The 25,537-nt window shown below is 37.0% G+C and overlaps 1 protein-coding gene across 10 annotated transcripts in view; it reads right to left on the bottom strand.

The window, feature by feature from the left end:
- LOC5578458 (RING finger protein 44) overlaps positions 1-25,537 on the bottom strand; it is an 80,335-nt gene that overhangs the window by 24,667 nt on the left and 30,131 nt on the right. For 6 of the 10 annotated variants that reach the window (XM_021854256.1, XM_001656930.2, XM_021854263.1 and 3 more), the window contains 2 exons: positions 13,503-13,784; positions 8,303-9,145 (listed from right to left, as the gene is read on the bottom strand). In XM_021854256.1, the coding sequence (XP_021709948.1) occupies positions 8,303-8,478 (176 nt within the window). In that variant the 5' untranslated portion in view covers positions 8,479-9,145; positions 13,503-13,784. Of the gene's footprint in view, positions 1-8,302; positions 9,146-13,502; positions 13,785-13,929; positions 14,650-19,846; positions 20,186-25,537 lie in introns of those variants that run through there. The other 4 variants (XM_021854258.1, XM_021854259.1, XM_021854262.1 and 1 more) reach the window with 3 other exon arrangements.

Here is a 25,537-nt window from a genome sequence, read left to right as displayed (position 1 = left end):
TTTCTATGGGGTTAAATGAAGTTGAACCGTGCTTAGTACCTCCACTATTGGAACATTTACCCTAAGTACCATCCACTCATTCAGAACCGCGTCCATAGAATGTCAGCTCGGAGCGATTCGGTTGTTCTTCTTATCACACTGGAGTGAATTACTCGAAATTAGATACGGGTTGCCATTTACGCGAATTATGCGATATTTAGGTCGTCTCTTATTGAGGAAAATCTGTATCAACAACAAATCTTGAAAAGTTCTGACGGCAGATTTTCTTAAGCAATATTTATTGGAAATCTGCGATGTGACAGTAGAGGACCCCCAGCCAAGGACTAATTTGATGATGCTTCTATCAAACAGCACGCAAAGCACACTTTGTGAATTTTGTTCTGTGCGGAGATAGTGCACGTTATTTTCGCGAGCCTATCCAAATTTTTAAATATCCCCGCAATAGTGTCAATGAAGACTCTAAATGCGGGAAATGCATAGCGAAATAATTTTGGGTTGCCCTTAGCAACGGGTGTTTTGCTATTTTCAAGGCTTCTTGTCTACAGCAGCGATGGGCGTGAGTTTTACTGGCTTCGCTGACTGTGATTTGCTACTGTAGAGTAAACTTAGAACCGTCGAGTTCCGGTTCGATTCGGATTTCGGGTTTAAAAACCCGATACCTGACCATATAACAAACTAAAATCAAGCTAAAAAAAATCACTCCGATTTCGCGACAAAAAACATTAGCTGCGTTATCAAAGTTACCCCTATTTACGCGAATTGGTAAATAAAATATTATGAATAGAAAGGTTCAATGAAATCTTTCACAAAATTTAATATGAAAATGATTAGATTTAGTAACCCATAGCAATGGCCCTTCTATTATATGGTAATAAAAACACATTGTTTAACATTATTATAATCAGTCGTTGCGCTTAGTGTTTTAGCCACGATATGTGAGATGTGATATGCGAACCAAAATAACCATTAACTCTATAATACAAACAAGGTATGTGATTCGACAAGAGGATGTAACAAACAAGCTGGAACTATTCGTCCCCTCTTAGTTCAATTATGTATAAGTCAAATAAAAAACTTGGCTGCAGAAAGGTGAATTCAAAACTACACAGGAAAAAGTAACACTGATGAGAAATATTCCATCTTCCAAAAAACAAGTACTAGGATGCATTCGGAAATTATTGTTAATTGTGTTGCGCTCAGACGAGTTGTTTTTATATTATGCTCAATTCCATTTTCCAATATTTAATAAAAACAAAATGCATTTAGGCTTAGTCAATAGCATTACACTAACAGAACGTGAACCAAAACCACTGTGTGAAACAGAACTGGCATTTGAGTTTGAGCTAGTTTAGAGGATAACAGTTGGATAAATCGTCTCTGGTGGAGTGAACTTGACAAAAATGGTGTAAGCCTTACGTTTAATTTTTAGGTAAAATTATTGGATTTCTGTGGTTCTTTTTATAAATATAACAAATACACTCAATTTATTTAGCCATATCATTTATATTTCCTATAAAGCTGGGTTGAGAACAGAAAAAAACGTAGTGAAAATACAAACATGGTAAAAGATCAAGTCACTAGACTATCCTTTGGGAATCAGACTTTGAGGTTTATCGATCAAATTTTAAACTTGCACAGCATGTGTGGAACATTCAGCCCTTAGCGTTACCAATATTATTTTAATAAAAAAAAATATACACATTTCTTTGGTACTCTCGAACCGTTTTTGATAAGCTATCGGAAAACTCTTCTAAGTTTCAGAATCTGCTTAAATTATGACAATTGACCACCTGAGTTCCTATGTTTTTTTTAAACCATCACGTAATCAAGACTCACGTTAAAAATATGAAAGATGTGATCATTCCAATTTTGTAATCACTTCCGTGTTTGTTGATTCTTGAACTATATTGATAAAAATAATAATTCATTTACACTTGATTTTTTTACATTGGGCCATTGGGCCCCTAAAATGGCATATCTACCGGATATTTTTTGCGTATAGCAATCCTTTAAAAAATTCTGTATACTTGTGTTTTTAGATGAACCTAACCCAGAAATATCTGAATTTCTTTTTTGGTGTAGCTTTTAGAAACATTCTGAGTTAATAACGACTTTTGATTTGCAAGTAAATCAGATAAAACGAATTATTAAAATGACTAAAAATGATAAAAATGGTGGATGTTCCCGTGTACAAAAAAAAGACATCGTGTATACGTACTTCACATCAAGAGCTTGTGATCAGTTTGCCATGAGCACAAACAAATCACGCGCTTGAGCACGTGCTATAGGCCTCTGCACTGTTTTGATTTTGTATGGGATTTTGACGTTTACTGGCCTTGTTGTTCACTAATTCCATGGAAGAGTGAAAGAGAGAGATTGATTTTTGTGCAGAGCCCCATATTGAGACACATTTTTTGAGATCTCATGTAGCAATGTAAGAGTCGGCGGATCCTATTCTTGGCAATTTTGATTCAATTTAGCAGTGGGGTTTATTGAAAGTTACTGCGCTCATATTTGGCCAAAACATGCGTTGTATTGAAGTGCTTCTTATTGCAAAGATTCAGACGATTTGGCCGAGAAAAATTTCCCCCACCAAAGTGAATTATGGAAGCGCCCAAGTAGCTCTGCTGAAACGATCACATCTGCACATTATCATGCCGCCCCAAGTAACCATTAACCTGTATAAGTCGGCCTCAAATCAGTTCTACAGTCGATTGAAAGGGATAACCAACATGGCTAATTAGAACTATTCGTAATTGAGGACTGCTTTAGGGCAACTTCACTGGTGTCAAAATTAAATAGACCAAACCGCACGCGCATGCACCGGTCGTTGTATTTTTTTTTTCGATCCATTTTGAATATGATCAACAGAAACAAACAAACAGTGGATTGAACTAGCAGAATTGATTGAACCAGCAGAATCTCGAAGGAACTCCGGAGGAATACCTGGACGAACTTCGAAGCAATTCCAATAGAATTCGTGGCGGAGCTCCGAAGGAATAGAGACTTTTCCGGAAGAACTTCTGAGAAATCCCCAGTGGAGCATCAGAAGAACTTCGGAGGAATTGCTAGAAGAACTCCAAAGGAATGTATAGAGGAATTCCTGGATGGAGTGCAGAGGAATTCCTGGAAGGAATGCGGATTAATTCCCGGAAGAAGTCTGAATGAATTCTCAGAAAAACTCCAGGGGACTTCCTGGAGAAACCCCGGAAGAATTTCTGGAGAAACTCCAAAAGACTTTCTAGAGGAACTCCGAAGGAATAACTGGAGAAAATCCTGAGGAATTGCTCAAGGAACCATGAAGAAATCTGAGGGAATTATCGCTGGAGCTCCGAAGGAACTTTGAAGTAATTCCTGGAAGATATATGAAAAAAAATCTTATAGGAACTCCGGAGGAATCGGTAGAGGAACTCCGAAGGCGTTCTTGTAAAAACTCCAAGGTGATTGCTTAAGAAACACCGGTGAAATTGCTGGAGAAACTATGGAGGAAACCCGAAGAAATTTCTGGTAGAGCTCCAAAGGAACTACCGTGGAATTGCTGTATTGAATCCAAAGGAACTACACGAGGAACTCCTGAAGAATTGATGGAAGCGGAACTTCGGGGAATTACTGGAGGAACTCCGACGGAATTTCTGGAAGAAAGCAATTCCTGGAGGAACTCCAGTGGGATTCCAGCAGAAATCCTTAATGAACTCTGGGGAATTCTAAAAAAATTCGAAGAAATTCGTGAAGGAACTCTAGAGGATTTTTCGGAAAAAAATCTAGAGGAAGTCCCGGAGTAACTCTAGAACAACGCCTAGTGGAACTTCTAGAGGATTTCCGAGAAATTACTGTAGGAACTCTGAAGAATTCCTTGCGAAACTTCGAACTTCAGCCGAAGGAGTTCCCGGAGGAACACCAAAGGAATCTCCGTAGAAAATCTAAAGGAATTGTTGGAGGAAGTCTGAAAAAAAAATCCATGAGGAACTCTGAAGAAATTCTTGGAGGACCTCCAAAGAATTCCTGGTGGAACACCGAATAATTTGCTGGAGGAACTGCGGAATATTTTCTAGAGAAACTGCGAAGAAATTCCTGAAGGAACTATGGAGGAAATCCCGGAAGAACTTTCTGAAAATTTCTGGAGAATTTCTAAAGGACTTCCAGAATTTCCTCCGTTGAATTTCAGGAGGAACTCAGAACTTTTTCTCTCATTTTTTTCTCTGAAGGATTTCCTGGAGCAAATCGGCAAAGGAGTTTCTGGATGAAATCCTCGAAGGAATTACTGGACGAAATTCCCGAAGGAAATTCTGAACAAAATCCCCGGAAGAATACTTGGAGCAAATCGTTTGAGTTCTGAAGGAAATCCTTGGATGAATTCCTGGAGCAAATGCTTGTAAGAATTTCTAGAGCAAATCTTTAGAGAAAATTTTTGGGGAAAATTCCTAAAGAAAATCCCCGGAGGACTTCTGTAGAATACCAGTGGAATTTCAGGAGAAACTCGGAGGATTTTCTAGAGGCCATCCCCTGAGAAATTTCGGGTTTTAATTCCAAGAAAAAATCCTGGAGGTAATCTCTGCATCAATTCTCTGAGAAAAATCCTCGATAGAATTTCTTGAGAAAATCTCCAGAGGTTATTCCTGGAGAATACAACCGGAGTTTTCAGTGGGAATCACCGGAGGAATTCTTGGCAACAAATCTCTGGTGCAAATCCCTAACGAAATTCCTGGAGGATATTTCCGGATAAATTCACTGAAAAATCCCCGGAAGAATTCCTTCTGGAAATCCCTTAAGGAATTCCTGGAGGAAATTCCCGAAGAAATTCTTGGAGCATATCTAATCTAATCTAATCTAAGCGCTTGCACAGCCAATATTGAAAAGCATCCTGGAAATACCTAAATATATTCAGGTATTTTCTTGTCAGTATTAATATTTGCACAATATCAGCGATATGATACAAACATTAAAATGGCCAGGCCCACTGTGCAGACTTTGGGGTAGAAGAAAATTGAAAAAAATATGGCTATTAGGTTATTCACGCCTGAATGAACTAATAAACAATTTTTTTTTCAATTCAAGGAAGGAAGAAACGGGGACAACCGTACCAACCGTTTCAATTCAGGGTTATTGTTAAAATCGTTGGGAGTGGCGTTGCTAGAAAAGTTAATGCACACTCCATTGCTGTTCTCCTGGGATGGGACATAGGCATTTCTTCCTCATGTCCTGGCTCTAGAGCCTAGGTTTAAGCGCCTTTGCTCGCTCTCTGAAACGAGATGAAAAGTTATTTTGCCCCTTTTCCCCTATACAAGAACTGAAACAGTTTCCCATAAATTGAAACACATTTGTGCAGAATAATAAACAATATATAACAAATACAAAAATTAATTAGAAACAAACATATTCTTTTTCTATGATATATCATGAGCATGAGCAGGAGCATGATTGACCGCCAACAGATGCTACTTCGTTATTGCAAGAACAGCTTTACTTACACAGGGAACCAACAGACACTACTCGGGATCAGTAGCATCATCAATGTGTAAGTACTGGTGCTCTCATTATTATAACAAACAATAACGGCGCCGGCTGCGTCCGAATGCATGTTAATTTGGGGATGGGAAGGTAATGTTGACGTGTTACTTGCTTTATGGAAGCCGAAGAGTCCTCTGCACTTCCACAAGTAGACACTGGGAGTTTGGATATGGGAAAGGTTTGGGTAAAGGATTCGTTTTGGTAAACGATAAATATATAATTTGAAATGAATGCGCCTAATCGAATTCACGATATTACTCGATAAAAGCATTGAACGCCGAAGCGACAAGATCAAAGGATCAATCACTACTAACGTGATCCGCGATACTATTCCACCGTGGCCGAAGAAATTCTTGGAGCATATTTACAAAAATTGTCCTTTGCAATTCCAAACTGATTTCCTTCGTTTCTCGAATATTTCCGAAATCGTAAGCTTTTTTTCGGCACCTTTTACTCTCCCTCTTTCCTTTTTGAATAATTTCAACTTTTGCACCCTCACCTGTTTCAGAGAGAAAAATTCTAACTGGTCAACAATTATGCGTCAAACCCGATTTTAAACAGCTCAAATCTTGGTCCAAATCCGACCAAAACTGGACCAGTCAGTTAGCCTGTTCCAACAAAATAGACCAGAAAACTGGTAGAAAATAAAATTGGAGCATAATTTGCAACACAGGTGCCAACTCCAATTTTTAACATGATCCAAAAATTTGGACCAAAGTGGTGATTTGAAGCACCGGTTAAGTTGCCCTTAGATTCACTTTTGACGAGTTATTTCTGGACAAACATTTCAAAAGGACACATCAACATTGGTAAGCATTGGCTTTGCCAGCCGCTATTGAGCCCAATTCATCTTTCTGATAGTGGGGTTAGTTTGTGTGGGCGGGCACTTTTCGTTCCGAGTCTTTAGAGTGATAGATGTCAAAATTTCATAGCACGTGGTAAAGAAAAAGAAGAAAAAAGATTTTGTCTATTTTCTGCACTTTTCCTTGCATTATTTGTCCGTCATCGAAGTTTTTTTTTTATTACGTGACCCAGATTCGAACTGGTGTTTCCGAGGTTACTTCAAGATCATGTTCATGACACTTTCCAACTGCTCCTCCGACGCGCTTGTGACTTAAATTGTAGAGGATGCCGTTGATTCCAGCAACCTAATTAAACTGATTGAAGCGCTGTATTTAATTCCTAAAACCTCCTGTAAGATGAATGAATATGCTTTTAGTAAGAGTTCAATAGAAGGGTTTTCCGGCATAACTTTTCATAGCTTCTCCAATCGCATTTAGTATTTGCTCCCTTTTTCGTTTTCATGCATTCGTTCTGAATAGGCCTTGGCAATTTCATTGTCCCAAAAGATAATCGGAAGCGATTCACCAGTTTATCCACTGGTCATATCACGCAATCCTAGACTTATTTCGCTGGGCAGAAATCATCACATTTATTCTGGGATTCTTCCAAAAGTACCATCCATAGTCGGGAGAAATGTACAGATTTCATAATTTTTCATTATAGATTTGTTGTCCATGCGATACCGGTGAAAAAGTGCAAAATGGATAATTGAACTGAAGTTATTTATCGAATTACAGTAGTTTTATCTGATTTTTGGAGTACAAGTGTTCGTTCACATAACAGCTTTCGCAAAATTGCACTTTTAAAATGAATCTTTGTTGCAGGTTAATTTGAATATCCGCCGTAGTGGAACATTTTAAGACGAAGTAGGTCGTCATTGAAATGTGTAAGTACGTGTCGTTAATGATTGTTGCTAATTCATCTCACGATTTCGAATCAAAGAAAATCAGTTGGTTTTGCACTGACCCAGCTTAAAAATGTATCAGCAGACTTAATGCATGTTAGCTCGTACAGTGATACTTTTTCAAATCAATATAAACTATCAATGAATGACGGGCTATTTAGCGTTAAGTTTGATATGACGAATAATAGCGCTATCGGCAAGGGCTACGTGGAAAATAATTGCGTGAATACGGCATGATTCAAGTTGATCGCGACTTGTAACAATATCCGATAAACTCTTTGTCCCACGACAAACAGTGAATCAGATCTTGCAAATATCTGAAATATACGCGTGTAGTGTGTTGAAATCATGCTGCTGCAAGAGCAATGGCACTCTTAGACCATTCAAATAATGTGTTGTTTGTCGTTAGAGATGATTTTTTTCCATCCTTGAGCAGGCGTTTTGTATGAAGTGGACGGATTTAGATTCATTTCTAGGGGATTTCGATCCCGCTTGCTTGCGAAATACGACACCCCGCAAAAAAAAAAGATTGCATTTTGCATTCATTTTTTTTCAATCGAAAATTCTCAAAGCTAAGCAAACGATCATGTTTGTATCAACACTTGTATTGTTCTTAATCTGGTAATTAACGTTTTGCAGAATATTAATTAGTCATCAAACAAGAATTGTTAATATAAATTATATAGCTATTAATTTGAGTGTATATTTTAGATTGCGAAGAAACCATACCTTTCTATGGTAAAACAACATTTGCCGTTGATCTATGTCTCAAGGTTTAAACAATTTATATGACATGCAGCGTAAGTACTTACAGTTCAAATCTTTTTATATACATATCAGTAAATATTGTACGAAATACTAACTTTGATTTTTTTTTTTTCAAATAAAAGTGTTTTTCATACTTTACTGGCTATCCGAAAGGTATAGTTTCTTCAATTTAGTACGAATCTCTTCATTCCTGACCATCTTTATCTACTTGTGTAAGGCTACGAGATACCGTGCGCAAGAGCTCTCGCACGATCATGCTTCTGATGCAAAAACACTTACCCATAGTTGAAGCTGTTCTCCATGTCCTTGTTGTACCAGGACTGACTGTGGCCGCCGCCATGGTTGCGATTGGAATGATGCGAATGGTGAGGAGAGAACGGCATACGAGAGCGATTCCTTGGGGCGGCACCCCGTGAATACGGTCGCCTTGACGTTCCCGAATGGCCCGGATTCATCGTCGTAGAATGTGCACCGCTATTTCTCGGTATCTATCCCTTTCAGTTTTGCTTTGCACTCTTCCAAAAGTATCACTCTGAACACAGCACGAAGATTGGTACGGTGCAGTGGGGGGAGGGTCTTTGTTTTCACTCTTTGCGGCACTGATTTATATTCAAATAGCAATCCCGAATCACTCTTCTCCGCTGCAGTTTTTCACCAAGCGAGGAAAATGAATGGCGTAGGTTTCTACGATCTGAATATTTTTTCTGCTTTTGTATTGTTTATTTTTCTGGTTCCTTTGAGTTTTTCTTTCTGTGTATATTTTTCTCCGCTAGCGTTGACGACGAGATTGAGTTTTTTTTTATTTGCAATCAACGATAGAGCCGGCCTTTGTTGTACACATTGAAAATGGTCTTGCTCTGCTTTCGCGTAACACTTTGTCCGATTGAGGCCTTAAGAACAGATCACAAACACATTTGGGCGCAATTTGATTCACAACTCCGTTCGATTATTGCGCTTCAGCACATAGTTTTGTTCGATTCATTCATGAGGCACAAACCTATATTTTCGAGGCCTGCTTAGCCTAGACATACAAACACACACACACACAGCGACGTTGTCGTGCACTGCTGCTTTGTGGGCGCGCCACCAACCAATTTTGTGGATGCACAATAGAGGGAAACACTGGAAGCAAACACGTGATACATAATTTGAATAGCGACGCAAAAAGGGAAAAGCGTTACCGCGAAGGCGGACGGGCGGAAAATGTGTGCGGTGGCAACGTGTTCCGTTTTTATTCATAGAGGTCATTCCATGTCAGTTCGGGAAAGTTTTGCTAACTGAGCTTCTAAAAATGCGATTTTAAATTCAGAATAAGAATACTGGCCTGAACCGACGTGAAGATGAATTAAAGCCGCTCCTCAAATTTATCAAAATCACAAATCTAGAGAACCAAACAGCAATCTGAGCTTTTATTTTATTTCACGAGAATACATGGCTTGAACTGAATAGGAAATTATGATTAAAATAGGAAACAGTTCAGTAAAACTAACCGCTCAACTGTTGACCGTTTTGCAAACATGTATAGAATGAAATCTACTTCTTGTAAAAAAATAACAAATAAAAAATTATGAATTTAGTACATTTGATACAGTCAACATCAAAATAAAGTGCCCACTTTCTTGTAATAGTAAAAATCTGTGAAAATCGTACTTCCATTTTTATAATTAACATATAACTATTATGATACACAGCAAAAAGGTTCCTAATTTGGAGTTAAATAGTATTTTCCACAAAGACAAAACAAATGCGTCCAAATAAGGCATCGTCCATTAATTACGTAATCCACGTAAAATAATCGTACAAAAAGTTTTACAAGGGGTTGCCAAAAGTTGTACGTCACGAGCTTGTTGGTTTAGTTATTTAAAAAGTTTTTAAACGGTTTGTGATAGTTTCCTGGGTTATATTGGTCGAAACGTGTTCACTGTTCAGTAGTGCTGTTTAATAGGATAAATATATGTATTTCAAGCAGTTATATAAGGTGTCCCAGAAAGTATGAGCACGATTTTACCATACTGCTACACTGCCCATAAAAGCATAACTGTCCCATATTGATTTTCGAACCAACACCTTTTTTCATCGCAACATTCATGTTTTAATATGCACTTCACTAGGCATATCAAAATTTATACACTTTGTTTGAAAATGTTGTGGAAAAATATGAAGTTGGTGCAGTCCCATATTGAAAAATAAAGGCACAACAGTCTCTATATGAACTTTGAACCCCAATAGCAACTGCAAAACTGGAATTATGTTGAACTTTATATTTTTTACTGATCAATATTAGCAAATTGAGTATCCTGTGGGGTGGAGCTAAATGAATATTGCATTCAAAAATTTATCATAAAATTATAAACATTTGTATGAAAATGCGAACTTCAAACTTTGAGTGCTGTTTTCTCAATGCCTACTAATTCCATATGGGACAGTTATGCCTTTATGGGCAGTACAGGTCGCACTCGATTATCCGGAGTATCGATTTATTTTACCCAAAAAAAAACAATTTTTCATACCTCATATATATTGCACATATTTATGCATGAAAACTGAAAAACAAGAATATCAAAAAACATACTTCGAATAATCGAGTCTAAAATTCCAGATAATCGAGTCCGACCTATATTAAAAATAATCTGATTTTCACACATTTTGTTCTTGCATTAGTCAAAAGCAGATTTTAAATTTTGTGCGATATCTTTTGCTGCCTGTTTGTTTATGCTGCTACATTTCTAGAAGCTCCTTTTTTCAGTTCTGCACAAATCGCGATATATCTGAGCGACTTCGTTGTACGAAATTTATGTTAGATCATAATGTACGTACAATAAAAACTTGAAAAAAGTATATCATTGCCAATACGCTAATTGTCTATGAAAATTATAAACGTATAAGTATTAGAAGTTTGAATAGAAACTAAAAATCTGATTTCAGCTACGGTTGATTTAAAAAAGAGTCAAAACCAAGTTTTTATAGTTACGTTAAAACATTAAAAAAACGATTTTTAAGCCTGTCCAAAACTATTTATTTGTATTGAAAATACCTGAAAAGTTATGATTTTGTGATGTTTTCTAGTATGGAGAGAAAAAGAAGAGATCTTGTAGAATTTCTTCATTTTGTCAAACGTTTCCTTGCATATATCCAAATAAATATTTGAAAAAAAAATCTTGTGGAACATCTTAGATACAATGTACTTGATTTCACGACATCGAAGGATTTTGATAAAAACATTCAATACTTGTTAAGTTTCAACAAAACACAAGAGAAAGGTCTGTGCTGGCTAAATAAAAATTGATTTTCTAAAATCAAAAAAATCATGGTAAAAGATTATTTTATCAATCAAATTTTTCACAGGCAGCATTTAAAATACCCTAAGGAAAAATATGAAAATATTTATTTGTTTGAAAAAATATTATAATTCTCGTTATCAAAGTCGTACTAATACTTTCTGGGATGGCTGATATTTTTCCAAGCGACACTGGATCATCAACATATTCAAGTAGAGGATATTTTCCAGAGTCTTAAAAGTCTCCAAAAGTCCTTGCTTAGCCGGGATTCTCCCATTTTCTACATGTTTTTGTCAAATGAGCTTTGTTTTGTCAAAACCTTTGTTTTGGCTTTCCACCACTCTGGACGCCTCCCTAAGAGATGGAAAAACACTTTCTTATTGTCTATTTTTAAAACAGGCCGAAAGTAAGACAAATAGTCCCAGAGAAAATAGTAAGCCCACCTTATCGATCAAATTTTGCCGCACTGATTTTTTTATGTAGGACGGAAAAAGTTTTTATTACAGTTCTTTTATGTTATGACCCTTTTTGTCAATGCCCCGACTAAGTCTCAGCGTTACATCGAACTTTATCCTTGTTGATTAAGTTTATGTTAATCAAACTTTGAAGTAGCTTGTTTATCTTCATGTGAATCTGCTCCCAAATTTAAATTTTTAACATAATTTTACAAGCCCAACCACTGATTTTTTTTTAATTTGGTTATTTGAACGAATTTTAAAACTTAAGATGGACATTTCATAGAACGGTATAAATTTTAAAATTCTAAAATACTTTTCAGTTACACTAGTGGAGAGCTATCCATTAATTACGTGAGACAGTCTTCGGAATTTTTCAGGTTTCATAGAGGAAGATGCACACTCCATACCCGCCTCATCCTATCTCTATCGTGACCCATCTCTTCAGGTGACAATCATATTCATTAATGTTGATATATCGTCCTCTTAATGCTACAACTAGATAACTCGATTTAGATTTTTGGAGTCCAATTTGTCGAAACATAATTCTTAATTAAATCTGCCAGATATGCGCAGATCATAAGCGTGTGATTCAAAGTAAATGAGTCAAAGATTACTTTTCAATCATATCATATTCCATATTCTCTGTGATTATCCATCATTGGAAATTTAGATTTTCGAGTTATCTACATAGTTGTAGCATCAAGCCGTACATTCATGACCGTACTCGTAATTGACCAGAACAATCAAAATTGCTCATAGATTTAATAGATGGCCTTGGGATTAGCTAACCATTATCTGTGCACTAATCGAGAGTTCAAAATTTGAAAGTCAATAACGGCGCCGGTCATGTCCATACGCTCAACGGGTAAGGAAAGTTATATTGATTGGACAACCGTTATTACTAGAGACCGAATATACCAAACACTATTGATGCACTTCACGGCACATTTTCGTGCCCGCACTACGCGAACAATATATCGGACACGATTAATCCTTACTCCATCGCTAGCCTCGACAGGAGCATACAACAAAATCGAAGGACATTGGTGTTGGTGATATTAATAAAAACATACAGAGCAGAACATAATGTTTGTTGCCTACACGCTCATTGAAGTCATTGGGGAGTCTTCACCTTTTGTATTTGGTAGGCTCCGGTATCATGAAGCATAACGCAGCCGAAGTCAAAAATTATTATTTCTTACAACTCTTTATAGACTCATGCAATAAGTATTGGTTGCAGCGTGAAATGTATGTAGGTGGAAAAATCTCTCTTTTCTTAAACAGCATCAGCACGGTATACTTGGTGGTAGTCAACCACGTGACCATGAACACAATATAAAAAAAAAATCGTGAAACACACGCCACAAAACAGTACATCTGAACAGATTTATTATCCAAAACTTTCTCTTAAACTATCACAAACCGCTTCAAAACTTATCCCAAACGTGTTGATAAACTAAAACAACATGTTTGTGACGAAAACCTTTGGACAAACAAGAGTAAAATATTGCTAAGTGATGAAAACACCAAGTGACATCTAATTTTGACACAACTTATATGGACACATTTGTTTTGTATTTGGGAAAATCCAAAACTTATAGTTAAAATCACACAAAATCAAGATTAGTTGATAAATATAAAATATAAACATTTAAAAGGAACAATTTCCAAATTCGACGTATGATTTTTGCCAATTTGCGTGGAATGACCTGTATGTTGTTCTTTCTATGCTGTTATAGTTACCCGTTCAACCAGAAGCCAGACGCATGTGTCGCTACTGGCGTTCCAACGCTGTAGATGCCTCGACGTGCTGCTGCGTCTACTGCAGTAATTTATCGTTCAAGCTTTGTTTGCTTCCGGATTAACGTTGATACCGCAGTTGGGCGCTGCTCATCTGTCCAGCGCCGTCCTGGTTGTCCGATGCCACACTACTACTTGTGCAAGGCCGGTTGGTCTGTGCTCCACCTAAATCGATACGGCAGCAAACTTACTGGATCGGGGGGCGGTCGGCGCTGGCCAAAAAGTCTACCGGAGAGAATCGTAGAAGAAGACGGAGAGAAACGATGGGAAAATGTTAATTTCACTGTCTGAACTTTCGATTTCAGTGTACAATGTGTCCGCTGCGCTGGGTATGCGGTAATTATTATATAAGAAAACGCATAGATTTAACCTTAAAAACGATGCACAAAACGGACGAAGCGAAAGATTACTTTACGCGCTCGCATTCGTCTGCATGCTATTTGGATTCGAGTTCAGCCGTACGCAAACATTGTTTTATTGCTTTGATCTGTTTAACAACAAAAGCATAAACAAAAACATTGGGGAAATGTAAACCTCTTCGGAGTTACAAACAGCTGGCTCAATCAGTTAAAAAGAGAAGAAACGCGCTGTAGCTATTATTCACTCCAGGCTTTTGCTTGACTTTCACGCGGCGTTCTATTCAGCTCTCTACAGTGCTACGAAATGTGAGGATTTATGCTGGCCTGCCTGGGCTACGACGGCAACAGAAGGCAGTGGCCTCGTTAATGCGCATGGCGCGGTCCCGGAGTGTTGCTCATGCGTTCTTGTGGTTCTGTGCCATTGTCATCCGGTTTGGCGTTTTTGGCGGAGTACGTACTTTGGGTACAAAAAGCGAATGGATACGTTGACGAGGATTTGTTTGGAAACAATGAAACATCGTTATGGCCTTTTGTATTCTATCGTGAGATGAAAACCCTTGACGAGCAATAAACACGGTGCAGACTGCAGAGTACTGTTTGCAATTAGCCGTAAACCACGTGGCCATTTTGGGAGACTTTTTTTCGAATTTTCAAAAACTACGCAGGGGATAATCGCTTGGAAGAGGCAGAGAAGATGGGGGCTTCCTTAGCCGAGTGGATTGAGTCCGTGGCTACAAAGCAAAACCATGCTGAAGATGTCTGGGTTCGATGTCTGGGTTCGCCGTACATGCCACACTTCATACGAATGCGAAAATGCCAATTTTGGCAAAGAAAGCTCTTAGTTAATAACTGTGGAAGTGCTCATTGAACACTATGCTGAGAAGCAGGCTCTGTCCCAATAAGAACGTAATGCCAAGAAGAAGACAAAATGGGCACCACATTAGTTTTGGTTAGAAAATTGTTTCAAAATTTCAAGACTCATACTGTTTTTGCAATCTCAGAATATAATCCATTATAGTACGTAGCAGCCAAATTCCCAATCAAATGAGGTACCACATCCAGAACAACCCTGAATACACTAAGTCTTCTGAATTTCGAAGTTTATTTATTTTAAATTGTAGTCAACCGTAACCTCGTATAGTGCGTAGCGATGGGTGATTTTGAATCAATGTTCCAAAAATAGATTTTTCGTTCCGATTAATCGATTTTTTGAATCGATGTTAGGATCACTCAAAATCGAGTGAATCGATTTTTTCATTCGATTTTTTGTTTCGATTTTTTGTTTCGATTCAAAAGGATGGAATTGATTAGATTTTTTTAATGAGTCGATAAGCAATAAACTTAGTATTGAATCAGTCTTGACACATTTCAAACTTATTTAGTTGAAGAAATTTAATAACCAAATTCAAACAGCATTTGGTCTTATTTTGAGAGCTTGTTTATTTTCCTATGAGCTTGAAAATCAAATCGATTCGAAAACATCGATTTAAATGATTCGATAAAATCGGTGAATCGATTCGACATAACGAATTTAAATCGATTCAGTAACATCGATGTTCTGGTCAAATTTGCTCAACGCTATTAGTGCGAGTGGGTCCATTATTATGCGACTTCTATGTTCATTTGTCAATTTTACCGCATTTTGCAGGGTCATACTGTAAACAAAAACTGTCGAGTGTTATTCTTAAGAAGATTATTGAGGAATACATTTTGGCTTGGTGTCGATAAATACATCAGTTGCAAAATGATAGCATAGGGGAGATCCCCCAGTACCGGACACTTAAGCCACTAAATTTATAATTCGAAAAATATTGATTTTATGGGCCCGTGTTACCCATTTATGATAAATATTATCATTTTTATAGTATACAAAAATAAATTTGAAAATATAAATATGAATTTTGATGATGTATTTTAGTACCAAATTGATCGATATTGAAAGGTGGCACCCAATACCGGACACGATCTGGAAATGCCTCGAATTCTGCAAATTTGAACTCCATTGAATGTGTACACTATAGGAATAGTTTATAATTACCAATTCAATGCATTTGCAAAATTTACAAGAATAATTTGCGTTTTTCTTAGTTTGAAAGATACCTATCAAATACCTCTTCTATATATGATGGAAAATAGCACATTTTACGATGTTGTTCCGAATGTTCAGTCTTCTTAATTTTATTGCATGTTTGATACCATGATCGACGGAACCCATGAAAAATGAAAGTATTTTGAGACACTGACGCAATAATTACAAAGATATCATATAACAAATCAAGCTGTCCGAAACTGAGGGACTGGAGGTGCGTAACGAAAATTGTAATTTGTCTATATTTAGTTCAATTATTGTAAAAAATACATTCATACTATCCAATTAGGATTATGTTCGATCATGCTTGCGTGATCCAAAGTATTTTTTTCATATTCAAAATAATTACTAAATAGGCTCAAAATTAAGAGAATACGTCAATTTTTTAAAGATTTTCAAACTTTTATAATAAGGCATGCATATTTAAAGGATGTGTTATTCAACGCAAACATCAGTCTACATAATAGTTTTCTTTTCTACTAATACACGACATTGTCCGGTATTGGGTGCTGTCCGGCACTGGGGGATCTCCCCCTATAAATCACAACTGCTGTACAAAGAACAACAATGCGACAATCCTAATGTTAAGACTACTCGGACAACTTCCTAAGATTATATCCAAAACTTACTCTGCGAACAAATTTTTTAAATCTGATTTGTACAGGTCGGCGACCTGATGTCGCAACGTTTTGCAATCACTTTGACTATTTAACATGCTGTTTCTAGTGTTATAGAAACTATGGGAAGAATTTACAGGTCAATCCTCGAAACACATGCAAAATGTGAAGCAGCCACGCTCTCGATGCTGTCGAGAGCATTGTCGGATACTTGGTGCGAAATTCAAAAAACGAATGGTTCAACGCGGCTTTGGAGGAAAAGAAAGCAGCGCGGGCTTCAATGCTGCAGTATGGTACGCTACATAACGTGGAACGATACAGAGTGAAGTGGAAATAGCAAATCCCCTCCTATTCAGGAACAAAAAAGCGCCGCCTGGAAGAGGTGGAATGCCAAGGGATGAAGTTGCAGCACCTTTCAAGAGCTTGGCCGCCCGTGGTTGCTACTACAGTATCGCCAGATCAGCTGTACTTACACAAGGGATGGTACACAAGTTATGTCACGCTGAATTTCAACTTTTTCGACCCCCTCCTCCAGATCTTTTCCATGCGGCAAATCCACCAGAAATGTCGTGAGTACCAATTTCAAAAACCAATTTCAAAGCGGTATACTAGAGTATTGACCATGTATAGCTAAGAAAGATCATGGACGAGAACAATTGTCTTGGGAAGCTCACAAGATTGATTAGAGTCATGATGGACGGTGTGCAAAACTGCATGAAGATCTCCAGTTTGTTTGATTCCAGCCAGGAACAACGACAGGGTGGTGCATTTTCGTGTCGTCTGTTCAAAATACGTTAGAAATACGATGGCGCATCTTTTGTAGATTTAGTGCCTACTACAGGCTCCAAAACAGTAGTCCTCTACGAGCATGAAACGTAGGCTATGCTCGAGGAAGATTTACAGGCTCTTAGGTTTGTTGAACGCCGATTGCTAAAGATGATCTTCGGTGACATGCAGGAGTTGCTGTGTGTGACATCGAAGGATAAACGATGTGCTCGCTCAACTCTACTACGAACCCAATATCCTGAAGGTAGCTAGAACTGGAAGCAAACGTTGGGCAGGGCATGTTGCAAGAATGCCGGACAACAACCCTGTAAAGACGGTGTTCGTGGTTTAACCAGGTGCACCAGGACCTGGAGAGCGTGGGTCGCAGTCGAGGGTGAAGAGAGAAGGCCATGAACCGAGTATATTGGCGAAATAAATATTGTTGAAGGGGCTTCATCAAGTTAATTGATGTAGAACCAAATGAATCACACCGCAAAACAAGTTTTTGTTTGAAGCAACAAGATATTCGAGGTCGCTGATTCTATTGCGTCACAACACGTCTGGTTCATAAATATTTGGCTTTTTTACATTATTTATCGATTACATTCAACTTGCATGCATATTTGCCTGCTTGTATGTTGATTTAAGTGCCTAATTTGCTACAGAAATCAGTTTTTATATGCTGATGCATAGACTCGATGAAGTTTGTAATAATTTTGTTTTCATAATACCTAGTAGTTTACGCAACAAGTTGCAGAATGATGTTTTTTACAGCACGAGTCGTACATTTATCCAACGAGGATCGCCGAGTTGGATAAATACGATGAGTGATGTCGAAATTGAGTTCTGCACCGAGTTGCATATAATATTTTTTTGCAATTTCATGATAGGTTACTTAAGGAGATTGATGAGAAATTGTTTTAAAACCGTTTCTCATCAATGTGCACATGGTTTTCCGTAGCCATGTTTGAAAAATTCTGATCATAGTAGGTTGTACTGAAAAATTGTCATAATTTTTCAAACCACCTTCCGGATAGCATCATTATTCGAAACTGAGCGTTTCCGATCCTGATGTTCCGATTAATATTGAGTCAACAGTAGAAGTGGCCCTGGATGGTCTCCCACCGGAGAAGTCCAATCTAGAGTTTGTGAAACCACAGTCACCAGCGGATTACACAGGACACTTCTTTCGTCGATCGTCCGCGTCTCTACTGGCAGATTCTGGGGTAAATATTTATGTTCTGAAGAGGCATGGAGGATGGAAACCTTCAACTGTTGCTGGAGGATACGTCGAAATTTCCTTGCAACAATAAAATAATGATAATTACAAAAATCCTAAAAACGAAAATTCAAAGATCTTTTCGTTTGTTCTAAGAATGATAGTTTAATAAATCACATTGCTTCATTATGTTACTGAAATGCGTTGCGTAATGAACCAATACACAACTAAAATGCATTGCGTAATGAGTCATTACCAAACGCTTTTCAGTTAGGTAATAGACTCATACGACAGTGCAGGAAAGTGGGCTATTCCATGACGGGTTGACGTGATGAAAAATAACCTTTTACGATGAGAAAATGAAAAAAACATGTTTTGCAATTTTGTGAAGGGCCTTCTGAGGGCATCAGAAATTGTATGGAGATGCTTTCATCATTATTTTGCAATTTCTGAAAAAAGGTGTGTAATGTAACTCAAAAAAGTTGCGTAATGGAAAAACGCTGCGTTAAAGTTATTTCGCAACTGATTTCAGTTGCGTAATGACTATTTTGCAATTTCTCATCGTAATGGGCTGTTTTTCATTACGCCAATCTGCCATGAAACGGCCTACTTTCCTGCACTGAAGTATGCAGTGCAGGAATAGTCATTACGCAACTGAAACCTGTGCTGTAATGATACATGAATCATTACACAATAATTTTTCAGAAATTGTAAAATGATGGTGAATGCATTCCTATATAATTTCTGATACCCTCAAGTGTTCTTCTACAAAATTGCAAAAAAATGCTGTACGTAACTCGTTGCAGAACTCGATTTTTACAGCACACGTCGTAATCATCCTACTCGGCAAGCATTTTAAGATAAATTTACGACTCGGGCTGTAAAATCATCATTCTGCAACTTGTTCCGTAAACTACTACTACAACACTGCATAATTCAATACAGGAAAGTAGTCCGTTCCATTACAGATTGGAATGATTGAAAACAGCCTATTACGATGAGAAACTGCAAAATAGTTATTTATGCAAGAGTTACAAAACGAACTGCAAACCTCTTCCGTACCACTGCATCAGCTATAATAATGAAAGAACACCGCATGAATACAACGCAAGTGCAATAGCTATTTGATATACTACTTTCAGTTATTTAGGCAGCCAATAAAAACAAAATCATTCCTAATCTATAAGCTCAATATATGTAGTATTAATTAAACAACTAGTAAACAATAATATACCAACCTGTCACCGCGAGCAACAAAAATGCACAGATGATTGAAATCTACCGAAACACCAAACACCACCAAACAACATTACAAATATGAAGGTGTAGTTCCACTCTCTTTTTTTTAACTACAAATGAACTAAACTCGGGCGTCTTGCAATGCAATCGTAATTGTTTAATGTGATATCGAACAGGGAAAGGCAGGCAGGATTCGCTGGAGGTTAAAGATGATATGCTGTTTCAGCTTGAAACATTTGAGGTTTTTTTTACAGTGCAAATGTTAGAGTAGAGAAATAGTTAGAGTGAGTCGGATGTGCGGATACGAAAAGCTTTGCTGCAGTTGATTTGCAATGCACCTGCAATAAAAAAAACAAGATGGAAAAAAACAGTGGACTAGTGATATTAGAACCTATAAATTCATAAACAAAAACCGTATTGTCATTGGTATACTCCACCGTTACTTACTGATGATTGATCAAGCGATTGCATACAATTCAGTAAATGCTGTTACCCGGGGTGTGTCGGTGTGCTTGGAACACTGATTTAAAATGGCACATTCACGACCAAAAACTAGGATAAAACCACAAAAGCAAAGGAATAGCTACCGGAGAAAGCACGCAAGCCTAGCGGATTAGAGCCGTTTACCCTTGTGGAAGCCATGATAGTACACCATTGCACCGATGACAACTACGGAGACTAACAAAGTTCATTGGTGCAACTCATTCCGTTGTATGTTATCTTTGGAGTTCTGTTTCAAAATGTCAATCACTATAGATATGCACATGTCAATGTTTAATAGTGAATGAGTCAAAATGCTTTACTTTTAAATTTATCACTTTATCAATTTCACTCTATTTTTACTGTTTCAGTAAGAGTTTCTTGATCACTTGATCAATTAAATTAATTGTATTTTTTTGTCATTACATTCCTCCTAATTTCAAAACACATATGATGAAAGCAGCTCAAAATTCTTTGTTAAAACCGCACTCATAAAGTTGAGTGGTTGCACTTGGATTCCGAACTGAGAAATTTGCCAGTCTCCTTAGCGTGGCGTCTTGGTCTCTGTACTCATTTTACACTTCGCTCAACTGCGACTGTGACAATCATCAAGGGCATACCGGCTACCATCTGCGTGACGCAAGTTATAACGAACATGTATAGAAGTGGAAGGAACCTTTTTACCATAATTGAAAATGCAGCGAAATTGATTAGTGATGCAAACGGAATTTTTATTTAAAACGCCCAAATTCTATGGATGAACAGTTTTATTTCAATATCCTTTTTTTGTGATACAGAGATACATTGTTTTGAGTAATCGATTAAATAATACATGTATATATACAAAACTCTTGGCTATCGATTGTCTATGCCTAGGTGTGAAAGCAAGTCATGCAATTCGAGCGAATTATGGTGTTAAACAGGAATAAATATATAATTGAACAATAATCGGTGGTAAGAAATGAGCCTACCCTCACAGATATTATCGGTTTTAAATGAGATATGGAAATGAGACACGGATTGGCTTTTCAAAGATTTCTATTGCTTTTTCTATTTCAATAAACACAGACCCCATTAACAAATGTGACTATTTTTATGCTGTTATATTTTCCTAAAAACTAGAACTGGAATTCAGTAAGGTAGGTAGGTATATGACTTTTTTGTCGTCGACCAAAATTGAAAAGTTACTAAGATTGCCAGCTCTTATATAAAAGAATGATGAACGTTTAGATGCTTCACAAAGAACTTGAAATGAAAGCATAATGTAAATATTCAACAAATTTGAAATTATGATTTTTTTTATTTTTTTTTAATCCTAACAAAAATTGTTATAAACACATCAATATACCTTTTTTACAAATATCGTGTGTAAGGTTTTCGATATAATTGCTGGGAATGGACATTTTCAGTTGAATTCAATTTTTAGTAGTGATTAAACATTTACACACAAATTCAATATACATAGGTTATTTTTCTTGTTCGAAATCAGTATTCGATCAATATTTTCATAATCGGGAGAGTTCAAAGTAGATACAATTTTGATTTTGTTTCACTTTTTAGTTATGTATCATACAAAAATCTGTGTAAATCTTATTTTGTGAAGAATTTCTGTCCCTACTGAAATTACATGAAAAATTTGAATCTTCTGATTATAAAAATACAACCCAAACAATCGACTCCGCCAAGAAAAATCTGATTTAGGACCATTCGATTTTTATTATCTGTTAGTTCAGGAAAAACGTGCTACAACGCTTCCTGTTGACAAAAACATGAAACCATATCTTTTCTGTATATTGATTTAGCCTTAAGCTCACGGGAGCATTCACCAACAACAGTCCTACTTTCAAGAAGTGTCATCAGTGTAACATAAAATATCGTTCGATATAAGTACTTTTTTTCCAGATAGCTTGATTAGCTCTTCGTCAGTAAAGCGAACTATGTGTTAAGTTTTCTGTGAGGAAAGCTTCAAGAAGTACTTGGAACAAGGACAATTTTATGCCAATTCACAAAAAGTGGAAACAACTAATTTTTGTCTGGTAAAGCTAGTATCCATAGACGGTGAGAGCAAAAAAGTGCTGCTTGTTTGAGATGAATGTGTAGTGGTGCAACGTAGAAAAGCTCCTCAAGCCTTGTCGTGGTAGATGAAAAAATGCTCTAAACATAGCCATCAATCACATATTTTTGTTCTCACCTCGCCACCACACAAGACATCCATATGCTATTTAACCGAAAAAAGGTGTGTAAAACCATTTGAGATAGGATTGTTGGTTTAGGCTCCAAGAATCGCCGACCACTTTCTTGATACTGAATTCAATGTGAAGTGTCCAGGAGAGTTCGTGATCTAGAATGACTTCAACGTGCTTTACCTGATCAGTCACATTAATCTCACTACCTTAAAACGTAAAATCTAATTCTAACACGGCTTCTTCTATTCCAAAAAAGAAAAATATATCTAAGTATGTTTTCTTCAGGTTAACCGACAGGCCATATATATATTGGCGACACCAACGCGCAACTACCTGAAAAGCACTTCACATCAGGTCAAGCAGGGTGCTTAGGCATACCAACTTTCATAGCTAGATAGTCGTCGGCAAATTCATAAGTTGGAAAAATACTACTATTGCCTCAATACCGTATCAGCTACAAGATTCCACAAAAGTGGTGATAAGACTCTCCCTTGGCTTGATGCAATGTATAGATGACATGTCGGCTTTAGTGAAGCTTCCTATTCGATATCACAAAAGCTCCTTCAATATCTATGATTGCCACAGAATTCCTTCTTCTTCAACCTCGGGCAAAAGAAATCAGAGTGGACCTCCCACATATGTGATCATATTGATTTGCTACTTTTAACAGCTATATACAACTGCTAATAAGAAGTGTTTTCAAAACACATTTGATGATCTCAAGCCCCTTCAGGAGCAGAACCGGATTAATTTCATCTTCTCCTGAAGATTTTAATCAACAAAACTTATAAGTACCCATTGAATCGATTCTGCAGTTGTAGATATTGCGAGTTGTAGCCAGAGGCTCGTAACTTCCATGGAGAGACATTTAAATTGGTTCTTCAGCAAATGCTATGTTCGCAGAGCTAGGGAAGTGTGTATTAAACGAAAATTCCAAAACATCTTCATCAGATAAACTAAACCCACCATTAGGCAAGCCAATTTCAATTGTCGTTTACAAAAATTTGTTCAACCAACTTGAGTTACAGACACTCAATCTGAAATCTTTTGTACCGTAAAATGGGGTGAAGTTGATCACTTTTGAGCGATTCTGTTCTATAATTCCTTGTAGGATGCATGTATTCTCATCCAAATATTTTTAAAACCTGTACTGGTTGGATGTATATCGAATTATAGAAACGAAATTTTTACGAATTGTTATCGTAATAAAGAAAACAATTTTTAGAAATCAAAAAGTGGAATTTTTGATTCCGGGGTGAAGTTGATCAATTACTGTGACATGTTTCCTAAAATAAAGAGACATGCTAATTACTAAATTTGGGATCACTGATCCCGAATCAAGTCTCAAAAATCTTACATCGTGTTGATAAATCGGTCAATTTTAGGATTGAATGTTGTGAAATCCAGAATACACCAAATAAAACGCCTAAAGGTATGCAATTTTCTTTGAAATAATTAATAATTAATAATAATAATTAATAATAATTGGTAATTCGCTCACAAAAAGAAAATTTTTATCTCTGAAAATGATAAATCGGTCAATTTTAGGATTGAATGTTGTGAAATCCAGAATACACCAAATAAAACGCCTAAAGGTATGCAATTTTCTTTGAAATAATTAATAATTAATAATTAATAATTAATAATAATTGGTAATTCGCTCACAAAAAGAAAATTTTTATCTCTGAAAATGATTTTTTATACTCAATGCAATTATAAAGCTGGGTTCACCGAACATATATGGAATGTACAAAACATTTTTTTTAAATGTTGTCTTTATATAGCCTTGGCAATAGTCGAATGTTTAGGGTAGAACCCTTTAACAGTTCATCGAACATTTCCTTAAAAATCTGTTTTTTCCATGGTATAACAACATTGAACAACGAACCGAATTTAGAAACATCAAGAGCAGTTATCAGGTAATACGATATGACATAACTTGTGATAATTGAAAACGGTTAATAGCTCTCTTGGCAGTTCATACCTGTGGGTACGGGAATGATCAACTTCTCCCCACTGATCAACTACACCCCGAATTACGGTACAAAGGTTTTTCCAGCCGTATCTTTCAGCAGATCGAAAAGCTTTCCCGTAAGCTTTGCTAGCCGACTTGAACGACTCTGAACCTGTTGAACTGTATGTGTTCCGATTGTATCTACATTGTTAACTGATTATAGCCAGATCTCAATTCCACCATGGAGTACCTCTTGAAGTCTCCATAGACCACAGAAAACAAGATTCTTCAAAAAAAAATCCATATTGTAGAACGTTGTGCTATTAACACAATCATACAAATCGCTTGGAGTTTGAAATGAAGGAGACATTCGTGAAATTTAGTCGTAACCAGTTCAATTTAGTGTTTCCATTTAATTCGTCATGAATTCTTTAAATGGCAACTCTGCAATGTCTCATTCTGGTGTTGAGAGCAGATATAGCAATGGTCGAATATTGTTCTTCATCTGACACATGCCAGTTTGGCAACTCGTGACTGATTCTGCTCAAGTAGAGTGTTATATTTAACGCTTATTCTCTACCAGATACCATGAAAATTGACCATTACCTATTTAAAGTTCTAGTTTAACATACTATCAGGCTGGAGACCCTCAAATTAATATCTGAGCAACTCTAGATGATATTATGCAAATATACATCAACTTTGCCTTAGTAAACTCAGGAACGAGAGCAGGAACTATTGCATTGGTCATGCACAAATTACGACACGCTCCGAGGGGGGAGGGGGTCAAGTCAAGCGTGAAAATCCTTACAAAAATTTCAGTTGACTCATACAAAAAACGTGACAAAGGGGAGGGAGGGGGTCAAAAAATTTGAAATTTAGCCTGACATAATTTGTATACCATCCCTTGTAATTATTGCACGCATGCTAAGCAAGTTGGTCATGTCATATAAGATTTGGTTTGCCCAGAAATGATGTCGAGTAAATGTACAGACATGGTATAATTAAACGCAGTCGTTGTTAGCTAAAAATTATGAATCCCTCTAAAATGGTAGTTGTACAAAAGCGTG

This window comes from Aedes aegypti, chromosome 3 (genome assembly GCF_002204515.2).
Source record: "Aedes aegypti strain LVP_AGWG chromosome 3, AaegL5.0 Primary Assembly, whole genome shotgun sequence".
Taxonomy (NCBI): domain Eukaryota; kingdom Metazoa; phylum Arthropoda; class Insecta; order Diptera; family Culicidae; genus Aedes; species Aedes aegypti.
This window is presented reverse-complemented; position numbering and strand designations above follow the sequence as displayed.